This window comes from Pogona vitticeps, chromosome 3 (assembly GCF_051106095.1).
Source record: "Pogona vitticeps strain Pit_001003342236 chromosome 3, PviZW2.1, whole genome shotgun sequence".
NCBI lineage: Eukaryota > Metazoa > Chordata > Lepidosauria > Squamata > Agamidae > Pogona > Pogona vitticeps.
In genome coordinates this window covers 171,453,087-171,480,935 of record NC_135785.1, presented here as the reverse complement: position 1 = coordinate 171,480,935, position 27,849 = coordinate 171,453,087, and the positions used below count along the sequence as shown (strand labels likewise).

Below are 27,849 nucleotides of genomic sequence, written 5' to 3'. Positions count from 1 at the left end.
AGAAATCTCACAAATAACACAGATGGAAATAATTTTATGGGCTCTTTTGTCTATCGGATCTGACTAAAACTTCTAGAAATTAAATGTGGATATCACTTGAGTATTTTGGGAAAAGGCAAGTTATCAAATCAAAATTGTTCAGGAAAAAAAAAAGGTAGAAATTAACACTCCATTATATTCCATCTATACGGCTTCTGTTGGCTGGACAACTCCGTGCTTTAGGTACCTGTTTGCAGAGCCAGAGGTTGGGAGTTCTATTCCCCATTGTGCCTTCTCTGAGAAAAGCCAGATTGTGTGGCCTTGGGCAAAGTGCAAAGTCCCAAGGCACCCCGAGAAGAAGGCAATGGTAAACTACCTCTGTGTATTCTGTACCTGGAAAACCATAAAAAGGGTCACCATATAAGAAAATTTACTTCATGTCACCTGATTGCTATTATAGTTTCTAGCCTAGCCTAAGACGAAAAGTCCTCAGTGTATGGCACGCAATATGTAGATTGTTGGCTTGATGGATATAGAGACACCTTTGAGGACACAGCAGCTTGGTACTGTTTGAAAATTGGTACAAAATAGACATGCCCAAGTGGCCATTCTGGCTGGAGGATACAAAGTACAATTTCCAGGCTCTGGAGATTATACAGGCATGGTGTACATATCTGCCCAATTTACATATAAGGTTTCTTCAACTTGCAGCAATTAGATGTGGTGAGTTGTGCAAGCTTCACACAAATGCCACTAAGATTCTGGCCACTGTGGCTGCTCCCCCCCTTTCTTATATTATTTCACATTTCTGTTTCTAGTACAAAAGTGGGCAAGGAGAAAATTCTGTGCTTTATTTATATTCCCATGTCTTTCGGGGGCCTTATTTCAGTAAAAGTAGGAAACTGACTGACATCTGAAAAACTGTGAAGTTTTTCATTTTCATTTGAAAAACCTTGGATCCTTTTTAAGGAGAAAGACGGGATAAAATATTTTAAATAAATATAAAAGGAAACAATTGGCTATAACCAGCAGGTGGCAGCAGGTGAGTGAGAAACAGGTGGCTTGTTCAGATTCTCAAGAAAACTCTCTTTGCAAGTTATGTACCCATTCACAACTAACATTGTCTCGTTGAGGTTTTTCTTTTATTTTTGAACCTTGTATTTTCTTGTATTTTTGAACCAATGAGGTATCTCAATGGGGGAGATCTCTTCCATAAGCTATGAGCTTTCTAGGCAGAATGTTACCTTCCACATGTGAGGAACAGGATTTTTGTTTTTATTAATTATCAGTTATATTTATATCCCACCTGTCTTCTAATATTCTCAAGGTTGTGTATGTGGCTCTCAATTTCCTTCCCAGGAAACTATTCTATGAGGCAAGTCAAAGTGACTTGTCCAGGTTTATCCAGGGGGCTTCTTAGCTTCACGAAGTTTCAAATCTGAGTTGCCCCCATCCAGCACATCCATACTGGGTCTTGGTGTAATTGGAATGTGGTAAATGCATTTATCTGTATAATAAATTTTTAGTGTGTAACACTAAAATAGCATTCTTCTTCGCACACACAATGAATATGCCAAAAGTAGCATAGTTTGAACCTCCTTGAGCCAGGTTTAAGGATCTTCTGATGTAATCACTGGGCTAATTATGACAATAAAATGTTTAATTATTATTATTATAGGGTATATAGGATAGAGTGGAGAGTGTGTCTTGTGGCATAAATAGTAAAACTACATTGAACAAACTTTGATATTCTTTCAGTTTTATTTTATTTTATTAAAATGTAACTATTTTAGTTACACACTAAAAGCCACCTAGAGTGGTCGAGTAGACCAGATAGGTCCCCACTCTATAAATCAAATAAATAAATAAATAAATAAATAAATAAATAAATAAATAAATAAATAAATAAATGCACACTTAACATTTTAAATCTTTCAGTTACTTTTTCCTATAGCTACATTTGGGCTGCTTCTTTCTGAAGGAGAAAACAACTGAATCAACATATAGATTCTGAATATGCTCAGTTTTTTCCTTTTGGTAAAGAACATGCAGCCCAAAGGTAGCTGCAGGAAAACAGAACTTCCATATTCACCACTGTGTAATTTGTGAAGATCATGATCCAGACCAAACAAACCACTGGGGAGGGATGGCAGCAGATGCACTGAGAGAATTTCAGCAATTGATGCTCCCATGGGTATATGTAAAAAGTCATATTCCAAACAAGTACAGGGTGACCTGTCCTTCTTAGCAACGGCCTCTCAACCACTTCATGTTCATAATATCATTTTGAATGTTCTTTAGAGAGAAAGGTGACCCTTATGTTCATTCTGGTTGCTACACCGAAATTAACTTTATCTGACCGGACCCTGTCTTTGAAATTCCAATACACGATAGATCTGTGCACAATTTTCACCACAACACGATTGTCTTTGTTTACTTTTTTTTAATATCTAGCACTTCTCCTCTTAATTACTGTACTGAATGTGAACTGGAACACACTCTAAGACCAGCCCACATCATATTTTCTTACTGGAAAAACTGTTTCCTGTGATTCTGCCTTTATTTTTACTACCAAATACAGTATTCCTGTGTACTTTACAGGAAAGCAAGATACAATTTCCTTTAATTTGCTGTGCTGTGCTTTTTGTTGTGGGCTGTGAATGTGTATTTGCCACAAGTGCTAAATACAAGCTTCCATTGTTGAAGCAGCATAGCCTGAATTCTAAAGGCTGGGGAGGAAAGGCCCTCTTTGCACTATCTTTCGGACTAGTCTGAACTCTCGAACACAGGACATGAGCCGAGGCGGACCTTCCACTCCTAGGAGGGTACCTGAAATGTGATATAGGACCTTTTGATATCACAGAAACGATAGGAAAAGCCCTATTAGGGTTGTTGTAAGTCCTCCAGAGTTGATTAAAACCAAACAAACCCCAAAATGAATGGTTGTATTGTCTGGGAAGAAATGCATTTTCCTAGGAACTGAATACTGCACTTTGTTGAAATAGTGTTGAAAATAAGAGGGTCCTAGAGCAGATCAAGCCGGAACTCTCTCTGGAGCCAAAAATGATGAAACTGAGGCTGTCCGACTTTGGGCTCATCATGAGAAGGCAAGCTTCGCTGGAAAACCTTGCTCTCCGATTCCAAGCGCTTCCGTGTCTCCTCGCGAGCAAGGTTGGCGGTCGATATACACGCGCCTATTTTACTATTTTAAGCTCGCCCAGGCGCCTCGGGAGTCTCTCTTGCTCGAAACACGGGTATCCCGCTGGAATGTCTTCGCTCGACGAGGCGCCCTCCTTCTCCTCCTCCCGCCTCTCTTCCCAACTAGTCCGCGGTGAGGCGGCGGCAGCGCCACCCTCGAAGAGTATACACTACTGTACTTTCCCCCGAGTCACCGCGGGCTTCAGGTCAGAGGGCGGGGTTTCCAGGCAAGCAAGCGGGAATGGCACCGTCAGCACCTCTCCTTGACACGAAGGAGCGCACTGCTGAATGCAGCACCCCCGACCTGCCCTGCCTCTTTCCCCTCCACCTGGCCGAAACAGCCTCCGAAGAGCGGTCGGGAGGGGGGGGGACCTAGGAAAAAGAAGCGCCTGCTTCGTGTCTTCTGAGGGGGCGTGGGGGGGACCTTCCGTGCTTCTGCCCGTTCTGACGTTTTCGCTCCCCTTTTGTCGAAAACCTGTCCTCTCTCGGTCCCGCTTGGTCGGTGCTTCACTTTCGTGAAGGTAAGGAGCTGTACTTCTCCCCGACCCTGTTCCTCTTGCTCGGTGGGTTCCTTATCCCTGAAAATGTCATGACCCTAAGGTTTATGCCGTGACGCCGACACGTGTCTTTAGAATCAGTTTCCTTGAAATCCTTGAAAGTTTATTTATTTCGATTGGCGGGGGGAGAGTATCAATAGATGTAGTCTTACAGCGCTTCAAAGAATCTTAAGGCACCTTAAAGACTAATTTGCTTTATTTGGCACTAGTTTTTGTTTCCATCAGAGCCTTCTTGCAGTATTTTCCAACTCATCGCCTGATTTACATTTAAGAAAGACGTTTTCTGGCAAATTCGGTCTTGTCAAGAACTTTTGGAGGTTACATCTAAGAGCAACTTTCCTGCCGAAATCCATCTTGCCAAGAACTTTTGATCTTTTAAATTCTTCACCCTGGTACAAGCCCAATGAACTGGTGTTTGAGCCACAAAAGGTAACGTATTATATGATGATTTTCTAGTGGTCTGTACAGGTATTGCCTATTCTTGTGTTTGTATTTCATTTTGTACGGACCACACATCTCTTCTTCATTTCAGTTCATCTTTGTCTTCTTCCTCAGTTTACTATATTGCATTTCCATTATTTTTCAACTTGTGGGCCAAAAGCCTTTTTACTTAATTGTGTATGCACAATACTTTACCTGTAGTAACAAGGGAAATCCATCTGTAACTCTTATGGTGTAATTGCCTTGCCTTACTCCTGGCATTTCATGAAGATCTATGTGTAACCTTCCTGTGTTTTCCCATTACACCTTGGTGGGGGGAGGGAGAGATATTTCCATTATATAGTGGGAATGGCTTCTCATTAGTAGTTCCATGAGACCTGCACTTAGAAGCACCCCATATTTAGGTACTCCTCATTAAGGATGCTTCCAGATGGATGGCTGAAGGCATTGTGCGGCTGTTCTTCCTTAATGGATGCTTTTGTCCATGTAAACAAAAGACAGAAGCAGATAGAAACGTGGAATGTAGTATCATCAGGACTTTCACTGTAAAATTTCATGTTTGAACCTGAATGTGTGTGTCACACACTAAAAGCCTCATCTAGGCGAGATGGATTGCAACAAGTTCATAGAAGATGCAGTGCAGAGTGGTCACTGGAGGGCTGGTTTGAGGAGCACATAGGAGAGGCTTACCCCCAACATTTCAGATGTGGGGCTTTTCTAGTCATGGGAAGATGGTCAGCTGTTGGAAAAAACATTGCACCAGCAAAAGGTGAAGGAACCACTTGCCTTTTTTCCTGGAGGCTGAAAGAGAAGGTATAACAGTATTCTTTAAATTCCTGACAGACTGTCACATAGAAGAAGAGTGAAGACTTGCTGTCTTTAGAATACATTGAACAGCCTTAAAATTACAGTAGAATCGTTTTTGGCTGAACATTAGGAAGAATTTCTTGACAGTAAAAGCTAGGTGAGAGCTGTTGAACAATGAGGTCAAGTTGATTTAAAACGAAGCCTTCCTATTTAAAGAGGTGTATAGTACATGACACGGGAAAAAAAATCTGACATAGGAATGAGCTGTAGAGGCAAAGAGTTTAAATTGATCACCTGGGTCATGCAAATAGTTGCTGTCTTTTGTGTAAGACTAATGTCCTTTTAAAAAATTATGTTAAAAATTTAAAGTTTAGTTTTTATAATATTCACATTCTTCTGTTAAAAATCTGTTGGTGAATCAGATTGTTTGTTCTTATTTTCTGCTTTTTGAAATTAAATCCTCCTTTTCTTTCTTTCCCTCCCCCCCCGCCAGAGAAGTAATTACAGCTACCATATATTTAAGAATGTGTTTTGGAAAGCTATCAGTTTTGCTGTTGCTGATCTTTAGCTTTGCCAGCCCAGGTAAAAATAATTCGACTTTTCACCTTCTTCAATTAAGGTATGATAAACTTAAAAACATAGCCAGAAGCCTTTAACATTTCTGCAGAGTAGAAAAATCTGTCAGTTTAGTGACACTGTTTTGTGCCACTTCCCTACATACTTACATTGTGCAAGTAACGATCTCCTTGGAGACACACACACACTCCACAAACACACCCTGCTGCCACTTGCCAATGGCAATACTTGCATTAGTGGCACAATTCTATGTTTCTACTTTAGTACTGTAAGATGTTTCACTCAGGAGAAGCTTTATAGGATACTGGTCAAAGTATAAGTGTCACAGATTCAGAATAACACACATGCAACAGTGGATGATACTTTCCGTTGCAGTTATTCGCTACGCATTTTTAAGAAAATGCTACCACGTTTCCCTGAAAATAAGACAGGGTCTTATATTAATTTTTGCTCCAAAAAACACATCTCAGATTGGCCTTTTCAGCTGCACTAGACGCTGTTCCAAGTCCTCAATACAGAGCATGTTACCATAGTCTCTCGAGACTGAAGGATGCCTAAGAAGGCTCCAAAAACACATTAGAGCTTATTTTCAGGGGATGTTTTATTTTTTCATGTATAACAATCTACATTTATTCAAATACAGTCATGTCTTCATCTGGTTGCTGCACAATGGTGGAGGGTGGGGTTTCACTTAACTGGGGCTTATATTTTGGGGTAGGGCTTATATTACGAGCATCCTGAAAAATCATACTAGGGTTTATTTTCAGGTTAGGTCTTATTTTTGGGGAAATAGGGTAGCTTTCTGTTTTGGAGGCCATTGAAAGTATGACTGATTATGTTTTGTCACTGATCTGTAACTAATATTTTTTGCTCAGTAAAGAAAGAAATCAGAAGATTTAGAATCAACTGCATTTAGTAACAGCTACACAAATGCATCTTTCTCATATTAGTGGGAAAGTCTCCCTTCAACTAGGACAGACTGGATAAAGAAATGGACCATTTCTACAGCCCATTTCTTGGACCCCCCCAAGAAATGGGCTGTAGCTTATGATAAATTTGATGAGCTTAATCGGAAAGTAGATAAAAAGACAATCATTTGATAGCCAAATAATATTTATATACTGCTAGAGTGACAAGGCTCGAGAGAAAAGTTTATTTGTTTGTCTGAAAAAAATGAAACATATTATTGCCTAGTTTTTGAGAAAATCAATAACTTCTATCTCCCCTTCCCCCCCCCCCCCCAGAAAAGCTTTGCAGGAGACACTCGCCTATTAATGTAATAGAAAATGAATATTTTTCAAATTGCTGCCCCTCAATGGAACAAGATGAAGGATACACTGTAAACTGGTACAGAGAAAAAGAAGGGAAGTGGATGGCAATTCAAGAAGACAGCAGAACTGATTTGAATGGGACATATTTGCGGTTTTGGCCAGCTGTCCTGAATGACACAGGAAACTATAATTGTTGCATCAGGTAGGCACAGTTCATGCCACTTGGTTAGCTACATGCATACTTGTTCTTATGTTTACAAAGGAAACAATATTGTAGTTTGTCTTGATGTGCTAGTTTTATACTTGCTTAAACCAATGATACACCAGTCAAAACCTATTATCAATTATGATAATTAACATTCGGCTCTCCTTTAGCTTTATTTATTTATTAGATTTTTATACTGCCCATCTAGCAAACCAGCTATGATTTACAAAGATACCTTTGACAAATATATTGTAAAATTGACCAACTACATCCAAATATTATGAATAACTATAGCTACTACAATGGCTTCACAAAACTAGGGCATCAGTCAAGTAGGGCGAAATGGTGGTCCCATTCTTAGAAGACATATCATAATTTAAATCAAGGCAAGTACGAGCTGTTTTCACACAGTTTCACCTAGAAGGGAAAGGAAATAGTTCTTCCTGGGTTTTGTGTGTGAGATATGTCTAAACTTTGTTGCATTTCTCTTGGATTTTGATTCAGTGCTTCAAAACATAGTTGAACTGCTGTCTGGATCATAAAGAGTATAGAAGATGGCTGACCTGATCTAGAAAATTACTTAATCTGCCAGGATTTCCAGCAGCAGCAGCTACCTGCCCATCCCTTCAGTTTGCTGCAGAGGGACCCCCCACCTCCACTAGCACTCCAGAGTATATTTGGGATATTGTGGTGGGGCAAGAGGGGCAGGGGAAGTCCATTCCTATAGTGGTCCCTGGACAGACATAGTTGGATGTATCCTGTTATCTCAGTACTGTTACAGCAGTTTGAATGTGGAAAAACTGGGCTTCCATCCCTTGTGGAGAGCTGGAGCCATAAACAGATATCGTAGTCTGTCCCGCTTTGGTGGAAGTGGTGACAGATGGGGCAAGGCTACCGTGCTCCATCTCACTTGTAGGTGTTTGCCATGTGCTTCAATAATAACTCAATAATAACTTTCTACAAGCCACACTCTTTGAAGGCTGAAACAGATATTGTAATGGCCCATCATTAGAAGTCGACAGATATGACTGAGGTTGCCATTTATATATATATATATAAATAAATTCCTGTGCTTCCGTTCTGAAGATCAGTCACAGAACAAAGCAAGTTAATTTATAAACTCTGGGAGGTGAAAGAAGCTAATAATAACCATGTGCTATCAAGTCAATTCTGATTTACAGTGACCCCTTTTTTCAGCTTTTTCCAGGCAGAGAATACTCAGAAGTGGTTGTGGAGGTGCCCTGCGACGGTGCAGTGATATTGACACGCAACGTCTTTAGCGCTTTTCTTATTCTAAGGAGGAGCTACTTGTGACATTAGTTTCTGCCTTGAGCCTCTATGCCTGTGTGCAGAGAGAGAGCTTTAAATCTCACCACAAACCAAATGATTTCATGAAACATATTTTAGGAAACCTTGGATTATAAACCAGATTGAGACATAAGAGTACAAGTTCATCTAAATTAGCCCTTATTTGACAGTTGTACATATTGATTTACCACGAGAAACATGACCTATTTTGTGAATTTTATGTGACCTACTATGATTAATCTTAACAGTCAGATATGGAACTTTCTGTCATAATGACTTCAGAGGGGGGAAATACCCAAGTTTATCCTTATTCTCTCATAGAAATTTGTGACACATATGCTTAACTTTGGCATGCACACTTAATTTTCATCTCATGGAGAAACATAGTGTCCTATAAAAAGTAGGATTTTTCCTTTACCAGGAAAATTCTGGAGATGGCATCTTCAGGTAATTGCTCTTGCTTATTATACTTGCTTGTTAGTAATGACATATTAACAGAAATCAATTAGTTTTACAATTGCTTGCCTGGTCTCATCAGATTACTCTAATGCACACTCCCACCACCACTGGGAGCAACCCCAGCCCCCATCTCCCCAAATATTTAATGTGGGGGAAATTCTCTCAGAACATCCGCTTCTGCTCTAGTGGGTGGAGGAACGTTGTTGTCATATTTGAGGGAGATAATTTATTCCTCGCTGCCCCAATTATAATTCTTGGAAAAAATATTTTGGGGTGCTCTCTTTTGGTGCCAATCTTGTTACTGAGAAAGTAAGGAGCCCTTTTAGCAAAGCACCATTTAAAAAAAAAAAAAGGAGGAAACAGTGGAAGTTACATGGGTGAGTGAAGCCCTCCAAAATCCAGAGATGGGTGTCAGCAGCCCTTGGACCTCTGGAGATCATGGCTGCTGTTCTAGGTAATATAGAGGCTATGTTAAGAAATCCTATTTTTTTAGACTACAATTTCCAGGTCACTATGGCCAATGACCATGTAGACTGGGGATTCTGAGTGTTGTACAACCCACTATCACCACCACCGTAAAAAACAACAACCCATAAAAGAAAACCAAAAAAATCAACCACAATACCCAAATGAATCCAAGTCATAAACAAAACCCTGTTCTGAGCACTGGGTTAGTTCTCAGTATCTTTAAATAGTTACACACATCCTTCTAGTACGTATGTTTATTCAGAAAATACATGAACTGTGAACTGGAAGATCATTTTAAATAGATCACACCAGAGTAATAGATCTTATTAATAGGACCTTGGAATTCTGTTAAGCTGAACAATGTTTTCCTCCGTGTAAGGCTCAGTTTTGTTGGAGGGCCAATGGCGAGTTTTTCATCTTAGTAGTTGTTTTTTTTTTTAAAAAAAAATCACATGCCCTTGTGCCTGACTTTTTTCTATGGCTCTCTGCTGTCCCTCAGAATTTCTTATCAGAGGCTAGGAGAGGAATAAGTAGAACTTACAGTGCTGAGGGCTCCTATTCAGGATGCCAGCCAACAGTTTCTTCCTACAAATGGCAATGTAAGAGGATTGTATGGTGCTCCCACAGAGCTCCAGCTGACATGAGTTGGAATTCCTTTACCTTACTGTTCGGCAAATGTTTGATACATGGCTGCTTCCAGCAGAGACTTTTGTTGCTCATTGCCTTGCCTCATTCACAAGTTGTCCAGAGGCAGTGTCTTCCACTTGTAATCTCCTTGTGTTTCACAGCCACTTCTTTCACCACTCCTGAAGAAAAAAATATATTAGGTGAAGGACACCATCCAGATTGACCTGGAGATGGGCAAGGCAGTAACTATAAAATCCCTTTTGAGAGGCAGAAAGAACCAGGGACCATCTGTCTGGAAGGATGCTTAGAATGAATCATCTTGTCCCCTGCATAGGTTTAGTGCAGGATAGACACGACTACAAGAATCATCAAGTTCCTACTAAAACACTGAATTTCTTACATAGAAATCTATCTGGAGCTTTCAATTGCTACTCCAAAAATGGACATTATTTAATTATTTCTGTGTTCAACACAATCCAAAACTTCCTCTTGTGATATGCATTGCATTTTATGCAATGCATATCACAAGAGGAAAGTCACTGACCTGTGATCTTTGGATGTGTACAGCTGAAAACATTTTGGATCTTTCTAATTTCTGTTTTCTGCTCCATTTATAAAGTGCAATTGACAGACCTTGTGGGATCAGAGATTACAGCATACCTGTTGTTGTGCTTTTCTGGTTTGTCTAATACTTGAAGCAATTAGTTGCTAGGACACAGAAGGAAATGACACAGTTTCTGCTGTTAAGTGTGTGAACAGTGGGAAGGGTGTTGCAAGACATGGGGTAGTTAGATTACTTGTATCAGATATTGCATACATTGATGCCACTACGGTAGTGCTTTGCTAAATTGTGTATGTATCTTTCTGCAAATGCATTTACAGGCAAGCTTAAGAGCCAGCATTTGGTATGGGTAACACTCACAAGTGTTTTTTAGAGTATCTATTTTAATTGTATTTTAATCGTTTTATCTTTTATTGTATTTTAATTGTTGTAAGCCGCCCAGAGATCTTTGGGTAGAGTGGGCGGCATATAAGTTAAATAAATAAATAAATAAATAAATAGATAAATAGATAAATAGATAAATAGATAAATAGATAAATAGATAATTCGCACAAGGACTCTGCCGGAAGACCTGTATCATAATCTTTTGGCTTCAGTGTAAGAGCCCATCTACTGCAAACATCCTTTCCTCCAGCAGTAGGTGAGAAGATGTTGTTGGACGATTTGTATGCAAACTAAGACAGGGATAGTGATTCCCATAGGAATTGGGGCAGCATACTTTCAGTTAACTAGCATAGAAATCCCATAGTACTTGGAACCTCTTCTTTATGGTTATTTCTTTATTTCATGTTTAAGTAACTACTCACCATTCTCACAAAATGACCATACACATGTGACACCCAGCGCACGTATATGTGATCATGCCTACAGCTCATCAGTTGTCAATCTGTACAGCCTTGCAGTTCTCAACATAAGTTGTTCAACATGTGTACACTGCACATTGGTTGCTGATCTCTATATTTGGATGGGTTTCCACATCCGATAAAGGATTGATACTTGCAATGTAGGGTTTCTGGGTTGAGAGCCTAGTGTGCTTTGGTTTACTGAAGGGTATTCCTTTACCTGGAAGGAAAATGTGATAGTAGGCTGCAGTTCTCCAGAGGTTCCTGCACTGCAGCTCCCAGCACTTCTCGCCATTGGGTACGCTGTCTAAGACTCATGGGAGTTGCAGTTCATCAGCCTCTGGAGGGCTGCTCTTTCCCCACCCTGGCTTTAATCTGAAGGTTGAGAACAACTTCTGAGCATGGATCAGATTCTCTCTGGGTGTCTGACGACATCCATTGGGCTCCCAGTCAAAGTTTTTCACCTCGCAGACTTGGTTTATTTCTCCTGTCCCTTCCCTGTGCAGGGGAAAGCAGGGGCTTCAGGGCATCTCAGCCAGTGCTTGCAAACAACCAGTGACTTCCAGATATGGACAGCAAGCACTTTGCAAGCACTGTCTGAATGTTGCACCTTTGTTCTTCCTTTCATTTCTCTGCATGTTTGGAGTAAGGGAGGAGCTAAGGGATTTCAGCCAGTACTTGGCAAATATTATACAGTATAATCCCTAATATAAAGAAGAGAAGACTCCCTGCAAAAGACCCTGATGTTGGGAAGTGTGAAGGCAAGAGGAGAAGGGGACGACAGAGGACGAGATGGATAGACAGTGTCACTGAAGCTTCCAACATGAATTTGACCAAACTCTGGGAGGCAGTGGAAGACAGGAGGGCCTGGTGTGCTCTGGTCCATGGGGTCACAAAGAGTCGGACATGACTTAATGACGAAACAACAACAATATAAAGCGAATCTAGCAAATAAAGATAAACTGGTGGTTTGGGGTTTTCCTTTATTCTACTACCATATGTGTTTATCTAGCTGATGGGATGTAGCAGACAAGTAATCTTTTTCAAAAATCTTAGGCTGGGCTACTATGTGGTGGGCTTTTTCCTTTCTCAGTACTCAAACTGTGGTTTTTGTGGCTATCAACAAATATACACGGGCTTTTCCTATGTAGATGATGTGAATTCTGTTCAGTAAATAATCTAAAGTCTGAAAGAAACAGAAATATTTCTGTGAAGATTCTCAGTCATCCAGATGTGGTTATTTGGAAGCTGAGTCATGGCAACTGGACTTCTTTCTCGTTAGGTTGAAATGTTTAGGATGAGTAGCGAAACATTTTAACCTGACAAGAAAGAAGTCCAGTTGCCACGACCCAACTTTTACAAAAAGAAAGATTGCTGTACTAATGAACTACTGCATTTTTCAGGGTTTTTTAGGAAGGGCATGGTTGTCAGTTGTACTTAACTTATACCACACTGTGCTATTTAAATACAGAGCTGGAATAATTATAGACCAATTCTATGAAGATTTACAACACGTTCTAGAATTGACACCAAAGAAAGATGTTCTTGTCATTATAGGGGACTTAAGTAGGAAGTCAAGAGATAAAAGGAACAACAGGTAAGTTTGGCCTTGGAGTTCAAAATGAAGCAGCACAAAAGCTAATAGAGTTTTGTCAAGAGAACAGCTGGTCATCACAAACACTCTTTTCCAACAACACAAGAGGCAACTCTGCACATGGATATCACCAGATGGGCAATCCCGAAATCAGACTGATTATGTTATGCGATGTATGGAAATGAGAGCTGGACCATAAAGAAGGCTAACCGCCGAAGAATTGATGCTTTTGAATTGTGGTGCTGGAGGAGACTCTTGAGAGTCCCCTGGACTGCAAGAAGAACAAACCTATCAATTCTAAAGGAAATCAACCCTGAGTGCTCACTGGAAGGACAGATCCTGAAGCTGAGGCTCCAATACTTTGGCCATCTTATGAGAAGGGAAGACTCCCTGGAAAAGACCATGATGTTGGGAAAGAGTGAAGGCAAGAGGAAAAGGGAATGATAGAGGACAAGATGGATGGACAGTGTCACCAAAGTTTCCAACATGAATTTGACCCAACAGGGGGCAGTGGAAGACAGGAGGGCCTGGCGTGCTCTGGTCCATGGGGTCATGAAGAGTCGGACATGACTTAACGACTAAACAACAACAACAATTTCTCTGTATGATGGCTTAAATGCCTGATTGGTTTAAGACATACCTTTCTCATCCATATGTAAATTCTGTTGATAACCTAAAAACAAACATACAATATGTATGTTACTGTGAAATAATTATTTTACTTAAGTGTCATTTAAAGTCACACACTTCCTTCATTGTTTTCTCACCAGCAACGAAACGCAGGTCATCAGCTGTTACAAGTGGTTCCTGAAAGTCCTCCAGAGAAACAAAAACAGCTGTTTCAATGCAGATCATGTAGTAACTGGAATATCTGGAATAGTTGGAAGATCATATATGTTTAAATGTGACAAACTTCACATGTATGGAAATATTGTCAACATAATGTGGTACAAGGTATTACTTAAAAACATTTTTTTAATTATACAGTGGAGAGGTAGATTGTTTAAAATCAAGTTGTAATGTGCTACCTGATGAAGTGGGGTAAACATCCAGAGATCATGTGATAGAACAGAATAGTCTGTTCATTGCTGTTACTTCCAACAATTAAAAATAGGTCAGAACTGTAAAAGCCTTATTGTGTAAAAATGAAGAGAAAGAAACTTGTTCCACAAGTTCTATATTGTCAAGGCTTCTAACAAGAAGGCCCTAAATCTTTTTTCTATGCACCTGATCTCATAAATGCATCCAGCAGGACTTACAAAACTGACCTCAGAGGGCAGAGAATCATATGGAATTTGGTTCTTATGTGTTCTAACTTTAAGTCTTTAAATTTGAAAAGGTTATTGTTATCATCCTGGAGATTTAAGTGAGGTACGTTTTTCTGGATAGACTGTGGGCCTGATGAGCTTATTAATAATTATGGTTTTAATAGTTACACATAGTATGAAATTTAATAGTTTGAAATAATTTTGGAGGTGGGAGCTTTTTTCACTTAAAATATGCAATGCAGAATCTGAATCCAATTCACATGGAAAACGAATCTTGTGTTTTAAATTTTATATATAAAATGGTCCATGCAGATCAAGGCAGGCTCTGCCTTCGACAAGTTATATGCATTATCTGTCAGGCTGTGGAATTAATTTTTTGGACTGCATCTCCCAGAATCCCTCAGCCAACAAGGCTAGTGGCTGTGCAGGCCTCAGGATTTGGAAATTGTAGTTTGATAAAGCAACATTAATCACTTACTGTCAATTTCTTTTGAACCAAATAATTTTACGAGCATAATGACTTCAGCAGAATCGAGTAGCTAGTTTAATCCCTGGGGAAGGAACCAACAGCCTCCCATTTAATGATGTATATATTTGGAAGAAATGTATGGCAGTGGTATAGCTGAAAGAGTCTTGTTTTGTACTAATAATGTTGCTTTGGTATAAATATAGTAGATTACTGAGTATAAGATAGTGGGCTGGATAAACAAAATATGGGTTAGAATTTGCAGGAGCTTCTCACAGCTGTTGTCTATAATGCCTAATAATTTGATCACAGTTGTGAGCTATCCAGAAAAGTTACCTTGCTTAGTATTTCCAGATGGAACCAATAACTCTATATTTAAGAATCCTGTTCTCATAGACCAGTGGTTCCCAACCTTGCATCCCCAGATGTTCTCGAACTGCAACTCCTAGAAATCCTGGCTAGCACAGCTAGTGGTGAAGGCTTCTGGGAGTTTCAGTCCAGGAACATCTGGGAACCCAAGATTGAAAACCACTGCCATAGACCATTAAACTTTACAGCCTGTACTCTGGTGTTGATGTAATTTCTAAGCAACCAATAGAGTCATTTCTTACCACCAATAGAGAAAGTTGTGGAAACAACTTGCAGAACTTGTTTCCAGGACTTTCTCTATTTTCGGTATAAATCAATTGTACTGAATATGATAAGGATGCTGCCACCTAATCCTAGCTTCTAAGAAATGTAACAGTGGTCTTCACTGCTAGCTCGCAAGCTAGGGCCTCAGAGCATATGGCTGAGTGGGTGATCAATTATTAGTGAAGAGATTCATGTCATAAAATCTGTTCCATAGAATGCTGTGATTCCAAAAGATCTGCTGTATGGAGAATTAGTGCAGGGAAATCGCCCCAGAGGGAGACCACAGCTGCGATACAAGGATATCTGCAAGCGGGATCTGAAGGCCTTGGAAATGGATCTCAACAGATGGGAAACCTTGACATCTGAGTGTTCAGCCTGGAGGCAGGCGGTGCATCATGGCCTCTCCCAACTTGAAGAGAGCCTTGTCTAGCAGGCCGAGGCAAAGAGGCAGTCACGAAAGCAGCAAAATCAGGGAGCTAGATGGGGTGCAGATTGTATTTGTCTTCAGTTTGGAAGGGGTTGTCACTCTCAAATTGGCCTTCTCAGCCACACTAGACACTGTTCCAAGTCCTCCATAAAGAGCACAATACCATAGTCTCTCAAGACTGAAGGGTGCCTAATCATATGAGGATGATCTGGTATCAGAATTTTGATCTCATTTAGAGTTGTTATTCTGGTGCATCTAGAAAGTTTGTGTTACTTTGATTCATCAGCTAATTGATATTTCCTTAAGTGTTCTTTGTGACACTAAGGATGTTTTGTGAAAGCTGGTTTCCAGCAGTAATGTCTAGATTGCTCATTTCACCAAATAGGAACGGGAAATGAGTTGTATAGATTTGAAGCTATGTTTGTAACAGGGGTGCCTTGTTTGTAAAGCATCCACTGATGTTAGTGGAGTAGTCCTTGGGGTTCTTTACTAAGGAAGTCCAACAATGCTCAAAGATACTTGCTCCTATATGTATAAGTGGATGATATTGGCCTGAGAATCCGTAATTTCCCCCCAGTTAACTGGAATTGGGTGGAATATCTAGCTATTCCCCATGATAAAAAAAATAGCAAACTGAAAACAATTACTTGATTAATGGGTCTGCAGATTTGAAGTGGGGGTATGAATGGCTTATAGCTTGGCTTGTGTATTTGTTCATGTTTTGGCTTTGGAGGTTTTGTGGCAGTCTTAATTCCCCTTTGAAATTCTTACAAGCAGAACTGTACCAGGATTGTAAACCAAACGGAGGAAGAGTGGCACATTAACCAGTTAAAAGCTGAAGATGCTGGGAAATATACTTGTGTGGCATCATTCCTTCATGGGCAAAAGATATACAACAGCACACATACAATAAGCCTAACAGTGAAAGGTAAGGTGAGGTAAAAATACCAAGTGAAGCTGGTCAGTTCTGGCTAGGGTTTGGAAATGTTTTCTTATATTTTGATTCATTTACAGCTCAAAGGATCCCCCAGTCATATATCCACTGTAGCTCACCACCGCCACCAAAAAAACCCACAACCCTACAATATTTCCAAGCTCTGGTTTTGGTATACTCAATAATACTGAGATCTATCTTTTCACATATTATATTAGATATAATATACTGTGTATTAAATACCATATTGAAAGACAACAAGAAAATGAGTTGTAAAAATTCTTCTAATTTGTTGTAAACACCTTCACTCATATAAGGAGCTTAGAAAAAATTCTGTGTGCATAGCTTAGAGTGGAGGACAATAGAGATTTAGGGCAAAAAAGAGGCATTACAGATAATCCATCATTAGCAAATCCGTCATTTGAAGTGTTCAGAGTGATTGCACAGGAGATTTTTTTCAACTCACATAATTCGCAAACTAACATGCTTTGTTTTGTGAGTGGGGTCCATCACTTAAACATGAGATTTTGGGAACTTCAATATCTGCCTGAGTCATGACTCTAATCACGGGCCATTTGTAACATCTGTTGCTGCCCGTAGTTGCCTGCCCCTAACCCAGAAGTTGAAATTCTGTTGCTTAGCATAGTGAATTGTAGTAAGAATAGGCCCATTGAATTTGTGGAACCTATGGAGGAGCTGACTCACCAAATCCTCACTGATTCGTTGGGCCTAGTCTAGTTGAAGTGATTTACTATGCTAAGCAGGATTTCATACAGAATGTTGAAGAATGCTGTGTCCTTTACTAGAAGCAGGATACTTTTTGGGTTCCAAATCAATTCAGGTAGTGCCTGCATTGTCTAAGAGATCCTGGAAATTGTAGTGTGAGAGAATAACTTTTTCCAGCTTGGGTATTTTTGATCTTGCAGAATTCCATGGGAAACATATCCCAGAATGATCAATGTCTGTGTCTTTTTGTAGGCATATCAGCAGCCTACAAGAAGAATTGCAGTTTTTAATGGATTGACCAGCTTATTTCAAAAATATATATTTTAGTTTATAAAAAACTCACTTCTGATTAATGGAATCATTTGTTGCTAGACTGGAACTTGAGTTTCAAATAAAGTTCTTATTCCTCTTCCAGGTGCTGAGGAAAGCACAAGACCAATGCTAATTGGACCTCATTATCAAGTTTACAAAACAGAAATAGGTATGTCTTACTGTTTCTTCTAACAGTGTGGTGTTGTGTACATCACATTTGCTTGTATGTATTATCACATTCAGCAGGTACTTTCACATTTGTCCCAAACTGAATAGATGTCAGAGACATACCTACAGAACCAGACTATTCAGACATTATATTTATTGATAGACAGAGGATGATGCGTGAGCCACATGTTGGTTGAAATTATGCCATGTAAGACTGATAATTTCATCAGTTACAGAGGTTTTTCTACATTCAAAGGGCCTACCCTGCAGATATTTGCACTGTTATGAATGGTGGAATGCAGATCTACTCATATACTTTTTTTGATAGTAAAAATAACACCAAGGCAGGCCTTTTGAGGGTTGTAGGAAAGTTTTTTGCAGGAATTATGTTGTATTATGATTTAATTATAATATGTTAATCATTCTGTAGCCATAAGTGAGACTGCATACCTTAGTTGAAAATGGGTTAAAAAATCAGTTCAAAAACGTTAATTTTAATTTTCATTGTCTTTTCTTTATTATGTTTGCCATCCCAATTTCCAGACTGCATAAACATGAGGTTTCCAAGAGTTTCTACCATGAGCATGAGACTATTTATTAAATAAAAAAGCATTATTTTTACATATTAAACAATAATATGAGTTACACTGCACAAGCCCTAGCTGGCTGGATAGCTCAGTGAGTTTCAGCACCTGGCAAGAAGAGCCAGGAGTCGGCAGTTCAATTCCCCACATAGTAATGCATAGTAAACCACTTCTGAGTACTCTGTACCTAGACAACTCTAGCAAAGGTCACATAAGTAAGAATCAGTCTGACAGCACATAATGATTGAAGAGTCCCTATGGTGCCCCTTGTTAACATGAAATAATATATCTTATTGCACAAGCAAGTTATGGAGATGTTCAGCCTTTCAAAATTCAGTATGGTAATCAAAGAGCTTGATCAGATAGGCTGTTTGGTGCACTTCACGGGCAGATTTTTCTGGTGATCAGACAACCTGCTTTTTTGATGCACTCTAGTTGGTATGTTTCCAGTGCTTGGAATCACTGGAAGTGGACCAAAATAGAGCCTTGGAGCTGTCAGAGCTTTCAAGGCTCTTTCTCCTGTAAATTTTTGGTATCGCGATGTGGCTTCATAAGTGAGCCACTTCAGGATATCGGCAAATTGAACACTTCTCCTGCTCCTCTATGAAGATGCAGAGGAAGTGATATTGTTATATTTTTGCCTCTGTTAGACCATTGCTGATGCACTGAATGACTTAGATTATTTTTTTAAAAAATATTTTCTTTGCCTTTATGTGAAGGGCTAATTAAAGCCACGGCTGCAGGCAGTTTCTCAACGGGAATTACACAGACTACAAAGAAAATGTATTTTTTAATTTAATCCGAACAATTTGGCACATCAGCTGTGGTCTAGCAGAGGCAATATTAATAGTAATAACAATTTAACTTCTCCTGCCTCTCCATAGAGGAGCAAGGGAAATATTCAATTGTCCAATATCCTGAAGTGGTTTGTTTTTTAAGCCACTTCACAATGCTGGAAATTAACAGCAGATGGAGCCAGACTAAAAAAGGGTTGCTTGAGGATGGTATGCCATTTCAATGCAAGGATATCACCAAAGGCCATATTGCTGCTTCTCATGACCTCTGGTAAACTGATTTACCAGCCTGCACCAGCCTGCTCCAAAAGGGCTAGTGTAGTCGCACCCTGAGCATCACAAAATATAGTACCTTTTTAGACTTTCAGTAGCTAATTTAGATTTGCTGTTGCATATTCCCAAAATGTAGTTATCCTGGAAGTTTGCAGGAAGTGGGTTGGGGCTGAAGCACTACTTATGAGTTTAAAGGTATTAATTGTGGGTTTAATGCTGCAAAAAGTTAAATGAGAAAGAAAGACTTCTGGGTGAGGGTAGCAAGTGGGTCTTCAGAAATACTGTTTTCTTTTTCTTTTAAGCATTAGGAGGCATTTATTAATACATCCAAGTACTTAATTTCAAAATTATTTCTGCACAGGGAAAGAAGAGATCCTAAATTGCACAGTGTTTTTAGGTTATTCTAACATATCGAGAGAATCTAATTTTGTCCTTTACTGGGTCCACAATAATGAATTAATAGATTCGTGTCAGGATACTAAGGAAAACATATCTCCATGTCTGATGAAAGAGGATATTTTGTAAGTAACGTTCACAGAAAAATACCGTATATCCATGTTTGTTCAGTGCAGCCCTTGGCATTTCAGCACGTTACAATGTCCTATGCTATCTGCTGTCAAACCAGCTGAAATAAAATGTTATTGTAAGGCTTAGTTGCACCAAAGACATACACTGGTATCCTAGATATTTTGCAAAATATTCCCAAGATAATTGTGTTAGCTCTTTTTCCTTTTTGAGCCAGCCTATTCCTCTTATCCTTCAGATTTTCCCTTCTTTTTACCCCTGTGGCAATGGTCCTCCAGATGTTGTTCAGTTGCAGCTCCCTTGAAACCTAGCAGTGTAACTAATTGTGAGGAATGTTGAGAGCTACCATGCAGCAACATCTGGAAGACAGCACTTTGCTTACCCCAGCACTTCAGATCAATGTCACTAATAACACTTTGACCTGAAAACATGCATGTTAGACTTTCACTTCCCTTTCTGTAGGGTAACCTCAAGGTAACAGGCTTTTGCACTCAACTTGTAGGCATATTTGGATCTCAGATTATGCTATCATACTATTTTTTTTGGAGGGGGGATCATTCCTATAATGGGTGACCTTTTCTTTAACACACACATGGGGACAAGAAACATGACTTGGGCAAAATAGAGAAGTATTGGGGATGGAGGAAGAGGTAGGCAATCTGTGGCCTGTGGACTCATTCATTTTTTAAAACAAAGTTGGCTAAAATTCTGCCCCCCAGGTGAGACAAGGGACCAGTTTTCCATGTTTTGAGTAGACCCTAGCAATCCACAGATCTTTACTTTTACATGAACAAGTAAAAAATAACTTTGGGGCCACTATTTATCCACTATTTATCCATTTAATTTCCTTTTATTTCTGTACCACCTTATTAATGTGATACAGTATCTTGGGTGGTGAACAATCTAAGAGCTGGACAAAATAAACAGACAGTAAATACAACAATAATATAAACATACCAGATGCATAAACAGATACACAAATGCATGAACTAGAAAACACATGGGAGCTTCTCTGGTGCCTTGCCATTTTAATTTTTTTAAAAAATGGTTCGGTTAAGTAAGATCAGCCCTTCATGTTCCTTGTGTGGATGTGTGCATCCTCCCCAAAGAGCTGGAGATTGTCCACACCTTCCCCAAGGTCGGTTCACAATTAGCATGGTCTAGGGGCAGGACAACAATTAATGTGTTTCTTATACTTCCGATTGAGCATGTTGGGGATGTAGAAACTCTATGTTTTCCAAATGTAGTTTAAGTTGCAGGGAGGACCATTTGGGGGAAGTAAGCCAGAGGGGTTTGGGAACAGGAGATGAATGCAGCCATATTGTTCAGGAGAGTGAGGAAAGATGCTGGAGTCAGGTTGAAAGAAGGATGGGTTTTCTTTCGGATTTAAAGTGCCCAAATCCTTCGGGACAGTCCCAAGTTTTGGGCATCTTATTTACATTTTTTCTATGCATTGCTCTGCTTATCTATAATAATGACCTCATTGTAATCCTGTCCCATTGCTGTGCTGACTGTACAGTATAACATGTTGTCCCAGGCTGATACATGTTGTTTGTTCTACCTTTGGATGGATTGGCATTTTACAGAAATCACCACCCAACCACTCCTCCCATTGGTGTAGGTTTTGGAGAGGGGATGTATAATACAATCTCCAGATAATTCTGTGTTTTGTGACTGTAATAGTGATGGAACTCACTCAAGTAGCTGTTCTTTCCTCTTTTAAAACAGTCGTGAGAAAGGCGGAAAGCATGTCTCAAAGCGATTGTGGATTAAAAGTGTTAAAGAGGAGGACATCAATTCTTCATATACCTGTGTTTTCTCTTTCAATGGGCAGAAACCTGCATATCATGTCTCTATACTTCAAAAAGGTACTCTACAGTTTAATCTAGTGTCTGACAAGCCAATGCAGGGGTAGTTTGTCCAATATCTGGCAAGGGAATCATCTTCCCCACTACAATCAAATGAACCTCCTTAGAATTTTAGAATATTTGATATTTAAAATGCAGTGTACTGCAGTGTTGTCTCGTAGTAGTAGGGGTGAGCAAAGTACCATCTTATAACTCCCATCAACCCTCATCAATAGCCACTGCGGTTCAGCATGTGCTGAATTGCCACAACTTTAGGTTTTAAAGCCACATTGATTTGGGGATAATGGTCTGCATTGACACCATGAGGTGTGCCTTAGGAGTCCTGTACTCCTCTTTCACATTGTCTTGGGAAACACTGGTCTTGGGAACCTTTGGTTGCCTGCTCGAGTGAAATAATGGCATCTAAGTGAACAAGATGGAGGAGATGAACTTCCTTGAAGTTAAATGGTTGGGAAGTTTGAGAGCAAGCAAAATATAGCCTTGTTGCATAGGGATCCCATTTATAGACAAAGACCTCTAAATCCAATTATTGGTTCCTATTAGAGTACATCCGTTGAATCCACTTATAGAAGTGTTGAATTAATAAGTTCCATGGATTCGGTGGTCATATTGTGTCTGAGATTAATAATATAATTTACTGTAGGTCCAAACCTTTATTATCATCTTTTATTGTGTCTAAAATTGTAAAGGGAAGACACTTGACTATAGAATATTTTAGCTGTATCAGTATAGCTTCATGAACATTTTTACTGAAGGAATGTCTTGGCCATCTCGGGATGATTCTGTATGTCCAAGCCATAATGTTTTCCTTTCCTTCTTTCCCTGTCATCCAGAGACCAATCCAGATCTTCCTGTTCATACCTTTACTACCGGAATTCTCATGGCTATCCTATTTTCCTTTGCTGCAGTGTTTTCAGTGATTCTGTGTGCAGCATTCAAAGTGGACCTTGTGTTACTGTACAGAGATATAACAGGAAAAGATGAAACACTGGGAGGTAAAGCATAATGAGATTCATCTTATGAAGGGGAGGGTAATGATACACTAACTCAAATTATTTTGCAAAAACAAATACCCTTTCTGCATCTTGCAGATGCCTGCTGTGCAAGTAGAGGGGCTTGCCATGTTGGCTGAAATTTTTCTGTTCCTTCCATTCAGAAGGAGAGGATCTTCCAGTTGATTAGATAGTAAGGACTAAGCAATTAATTTTAGGAAATGGTGGATATTAAAAATTTTCCATGGGTTTGGTTTGGGCAATTATATATCCCCATGCCAGTCCTACCATCAGCCAGAGTCAAGGCTTATTATTTAGGTTACTGAGTTAAATTACTCATTTGAATAAGTAAGATTCTAAAGCTCTGGGAAGAAGAAAAGCCAATCCTCTGGAGGCTGCTGGGTAGCAATGGCAAAGTTTTGCACAATCAAAATAATGTGTGTTGTGTTGCAGCTACTCTGACGTTTCCAGACATCCACAAAAGAAGTTGCCCCATCACCACCATGAAGATATCTTTAGTGGGGAGCCCAATCAGGTTCTGTACTTAGTAGGGCTGTAATGAGGGCAGAAAAACTGGGGCTTTGCCCCAGGGCCCCCAAATTTAGAGGGCATCAAAATCTAGAGACAAATGTGCTGGCGAATGTCAGGAAAATAAATAGTAAGATTTATCAGTACCATTCACTGCCCACGATTCCTTGAAAGCATAAACTTTCTCTTGATTTTGGATGGACACAACATTTTGCTTCTTTTACCTGAGGGTGAAATATGTGTCCATACCTCAGAGTGCATTAAATAGGAGACAGTGCTGTTTACCTCAGGTGTCAAAATTGCTTGCTATGACCCTAGTTCACAGGACTGGCAGCAGAAAGGAACATTTTTCTTGTTCTTCATCTTAACTGACTGGATGCTCTCCAGGCAATTCTGACTTACGGCGATTCTTTCCAGGGTTTTTTATATCGAGAGTACTCAGAAGTGGCTTACCATTCCCTTCTTCTGGGGATGCCCCGACACTGTACAGCTTGCCCCAGGCCACACAGGCTGGCTCTTTTGGAATACACGGTGGAGAATTGAGCTCCCAAACTCTGGCTTGTTTTGTTTTGGCTAGCTTAGCCTGGGGCCTCTGAAAATCTTTTCTCCTAGTGGCTGAGCGAGGACTAAAAAGAAGTAAAACCTGTAAGCAAACACGGGTTCGAAAACACGCGTGTAAGCTTGGACAGAGAGCAATCAGGAGTTTGCACATGCTAAAATAGGCTGAAGAGTCCAAATTCAGCTAGCCATGATACAACACTCCTTCTCGCAGGTCTGCCCACATAAGAACACCCTGGTACTCTCAGATATTATTGTGAAAAGGTCAAGTGGGCTTTGTAGTCCTTAGACTTAACTTGCACCACTGACAGGACTCTAAGTAAGCTAGGCTGAGGCAGCACTCTCAGATGACCCTATGACAAGTGTACTGTTCAGGAAACCAATTGAGTTTTATAATCTTTATTTTATTAAAGAAAAAGCATGTTACTAAATATTCAAAGCCAAATTAAACCAAAACAAATAAACTAGCATTGTGCTGTTTAGTTACACAGATGTAGTGAGGCAAAGAAAACATGAAAAATATAAAAGAGTTCAAAAACCTTATTAAAAATACAAAAAGCCATTGAAAAGAATCAAAACAGTTCCAGTCCAGGAAATCATTAGTAAAATAAAATAATCCAAGTAGGTTATAAAAAGGCTATAGTCCTCAGTGATCCTATAGACTAAAAATCCCTTAACAAAAGTAAAAATCCCTTATATGTCCCATAGTCCTTAGAAAAGAAAAATCCAGTAATTATACCATAGTCCTTACAAAATTACAAGAGCATAGTCCATATGGAGTATTCCAAGAAAAGAAGTCCATAAAGAATATTCCATAGGTAACAGTCCATAGAAAATAGTCCATGTACAGTTCTTAGGAAAATCCCATAAGTCCAAAAGTAATCCAGCAAATCATAGAAACCAGTCCATGTAGGTAGGCCACCAAACTCTCTCTAAAGACATCAGGGTAAGTCCCAAATGGCTGAAGTGTAGGTCACGAATCACTGAAAGGTCGGTCTTGGAAAGACAAAGTCCATAGAGAAAAAGTTCCTTTTTCAAGAGTAACTGGCAAGGGCTTAATGCACCTTCCCACGATGTCATCCAATCAGAGTTCGTTACTAGGCAAACAGTCCTGTTACATCACATGTCTTCTTTCTCATACACAGCAGATGTTATTTGGGTTAACTGTGGTTTCTCAAAGAGTCACAACAATTCCCATCTATCTAATCACACAGAGTCCTTTCTCAGGCCTTTCAGAATAACATTCTGTCGGCTCGTCTGGAAAACACTGGTCAGCATAGCAAAGATATTTTATACAAAGAAACAAGATGGAACCTCTCTGGCTTATTTCTTAATTACAAAACCCATATGCCTTAAAAGATTTTAACTCAAAAACCCATCTCATCTACTTCAAAAGTAAGAGCACAGGTTTGGTAATGAGAGGAGAATGATTAGCCATACCAGGGAATTTATCTGAGATCGTGTGTGTTTATTTTTCAGATGGAAAAATATATGACGCTTTTGTGTCTTACCTGAAAGAATCTATGCCTGTGTGTGATGAGAGAAAATTTGCATTGGAAACCTTACCCAAAACATTAGAGGAGTATTTTGGATACAAGCTGTGCATCTTTGAACGGGATATCTTGTCTGGAGGAGGTAGGGTTTTGTGTGGGGTTTTTTTTTGGTCAAAATACAAGACTTCTTGTCCAAAGAGAAGTTTTCTCACCTGATAAGGTCTTCTCAGGGATCAATATTTACTCTTTATTCCCCAGATTTTACCAAAATTAGATATGTTATATGTGAAGTCGCTAGGCAAGGTGTGTTTGCGCAGTTAAAAGCAATGGTATTTTCTCTGAATGAATTTTATGTGAATGAAATGATCAGCTGGAACATTATACTTGAAGGTCTGGGGGAAAAAACAATAAAAAGTTTACTTCCAGTTGTCAAAAGTACTTATACCTCCAGGGTCCTGAAGCATAACAAACAATAGCTAATAGCATGCCCAGTCCCTAGACCTCTCCTCCTTGCATGCTGTGGTTGCAGTCCCTTGAAGCAGTTAGTGAAATCAAATGCATTAAAAAGCAAATAAGGGATTTGAAGTCCCAAAAAGGAACTTTTCTAACTTACGGTGATGAAAACTAAAGAAATTTCTGATACCTCTCTGGGCTAGCTATATTGACATGAGGGAGAAGCTTACTCATTTGTTGCTTTCTTCAAAAAATGTGGGCTGCTGAAGAGGTGCTGCTGCTTCTGAATTACTCTGAGCAGAACAAGAATATGTGACTGAAATAGGATGTTTTTTCTACTCAGATGGCCACACTTTCAAGAGAAAGCCACTTACTTTCTAGTAGTATTGCAGATAATATCTTGCAAACCTTCCTTCCTTTAGAGAAATAACTTTTTATCTGAATTTCTGAGTTATTCAGCCAGCTGTAATCACTTATTGCCTACTTTTTAAATGCTACTTAGAAACCAAAGGTTGCCCATGATTTTAATATAGACAATATACTAATAATATACTGTAACTATTACTACTACTGCATAATTTTCTCTCTGAATTATTTCAGCTAACCCATGCTCTTTCTGTTTACAGCTGTTGTTGATGATGTGCAATCATTTATTGACAGAAGTCGAAGATTGATCATTGTACTGAGCAAAAACTACATCTCTGACAAAGTCATGTTTGAACTTGAAGTGGGACTCCATAAAGCTTTAGTTGAAAGAAAAATTAAAGTAATATTAATAGAATACACACCTATAAAGAATTTTGAGTTCTTGCCCGAGTCTCTGGAACTGCTTTCATCCAGCCAAGTGTTGAAATGGAAAGAAGAAAAATCGCTGCCTTTGAATTCCAGGTTTTGGAAAAAGCTTCGTTGTATGATGCCTGCTAAGCCCTGCTTTAGAAACAAACCAGCTGTTCCTAGACTGGGGCATTTGGAATGTCAGCAGTCAAAGCATTCTACACTGTGCTCTGGGTTTCCATGAGGAGGATGTTATACAGGTTTCCTTTGAGCAAAGTGGATATCTTTTTGTCAGAAATTCTTGTGATGGCTGAAAGAACATCGCAAAGGATTCAGATGCTGTACATCCAAGCAGATGGTTGCCTTCAAGGCTCAATGAAGAATATATTATCTCCATTTTATGGACAGATTTCACCCTGGTGTGTGTGCGTGTGACTGACTGCACATAATTGTGTTGATGTGCTATCTTTAATTTCAGAAATGTCTGCTAGTAGGAAATAAACTTCCACAGGACTAAAATGTAACAGCAAATTAAAAACTACTTCTAGTAGGATTTAAGCCCTCACCAAATGAGACAGTGATTCCATTTCTAGAAGCAGTGCTCCCTCTTTTGGAAAAAAATGTATGACTATGATTTAAAGGCAGAAACATGACTATTTGCAGAATGATCACTGACATGAAAACAATAGCTTTCTTCGTGTGACTAAATTTTGAAAAGTGCATCATATATACATTATCTCATTGCTGGTGAGAAAACATAAGAGCACGAAAGACATGTTTACATGGCCATATCTTTTATCTCAAAGGCTCCTTGAAGAAATAGTATTTATTTTGTGGACTCGCATCTTGTTTACAAGTATTCATGAAACTTACATTTGTTTAGAAAGTTAAATAAAATATCTGATTATTATAGCACCATTATGCTTTATTGCAACAGTCCCTTCATGTATGTCCTAGAATGCCCAGTAGGTAGTGTCAGTAACTAAACTGTCCATAGCTGTTATGCACTGTTCCACCTGTCTACAGGTTAATTCTAGAGCCAACTGAAATGTCATTCGAGACAATGTTAGAAGAGAAAGGGATGTGAAAAGAGTTATGTAAACTTGGCCTTGTGTTGTTGTGCATAGCATAGGAAGTAGCCATCTGAGTAATCAACCACAATCTGAAGGGTAGAGATGT

General features: G+C 39.4%; 1 protein-coding gene across 6 annotated transcripts; it reads left to right on the top strand.

Annotated features, from left to right (window-relative positions):
• Positions 1-1,124: 1,124 nt before the first annotated feature.
• On the top strand, positions 1,125-27,585 carry IL18R1 (interleukin 18 receptor 1). Of its 6 annotated transcripts, none has more exons than XM_072994511.2 (12): positions 1,125-3,698; positions 4,007-4,163; positions 5,476-5,564; positions 6,803-7,031; positions 13,665-13,848; positions 16,466-16,616; positions 17,764-17,829; positions 19,841-20,000; positions 21,733-21,872; positions 22,706-22,867; positions 25,430-25,585; positions 26,523-27,585. In XM_072994511.2, the coding sequence occupies exons 2-12, from the start codon at positions 4,138-4,140 to the stop codon at positions 26,912-26,914; spliced, it is 1,755 nt and encodes a 584-aa protein (XP_072850612.2). In that variant the 5' UTR covers positions 1,125-3,698; positions 4,007-4,137; the 3' UTR covers positions 26,915-27,585. The 6 variants fall into 6 exon arrangements, with proteins under 6 accessions (XP_072850612.2, XP_078246415.1, XP_078246416.1 ...); XM_078390289.1 differs by having other exon boundaries at positions 3,960-4,163; XM_078390290.1 differs by having other exon boundaries at positions 3,944-4,163; positions 22,781-22,867.
• Positions 27,586-27,849: the final 264 nt, after the last annotated feature.

What these genes read in the sequence shown, in the direction of transcription:
- IL18R1 (XM_072994511.2), top strand. Translation starts at nt 4,138, where the DNA reads ATGAACTGGTGTTTGAGCCACAAAAG. An exon ending in TGGTGTTTGAGCCACAAAAG is followed by an intron (nt 4,164 to 5,475) that starts GTAACGTATTAT and finishes CCCCCCCGCCAG; the next exon opens with AGAAGTAATTACAGCTACCA. An exon ending in CTGATGAAAGAGGATATTTT is followed by an intron (nt 20,001 to 21,732) that starts GTAAGTAACGTT and finishes CTTTTAAAACAG; the next exon opens with TCGTGAGAAAGGCGGAAAGC.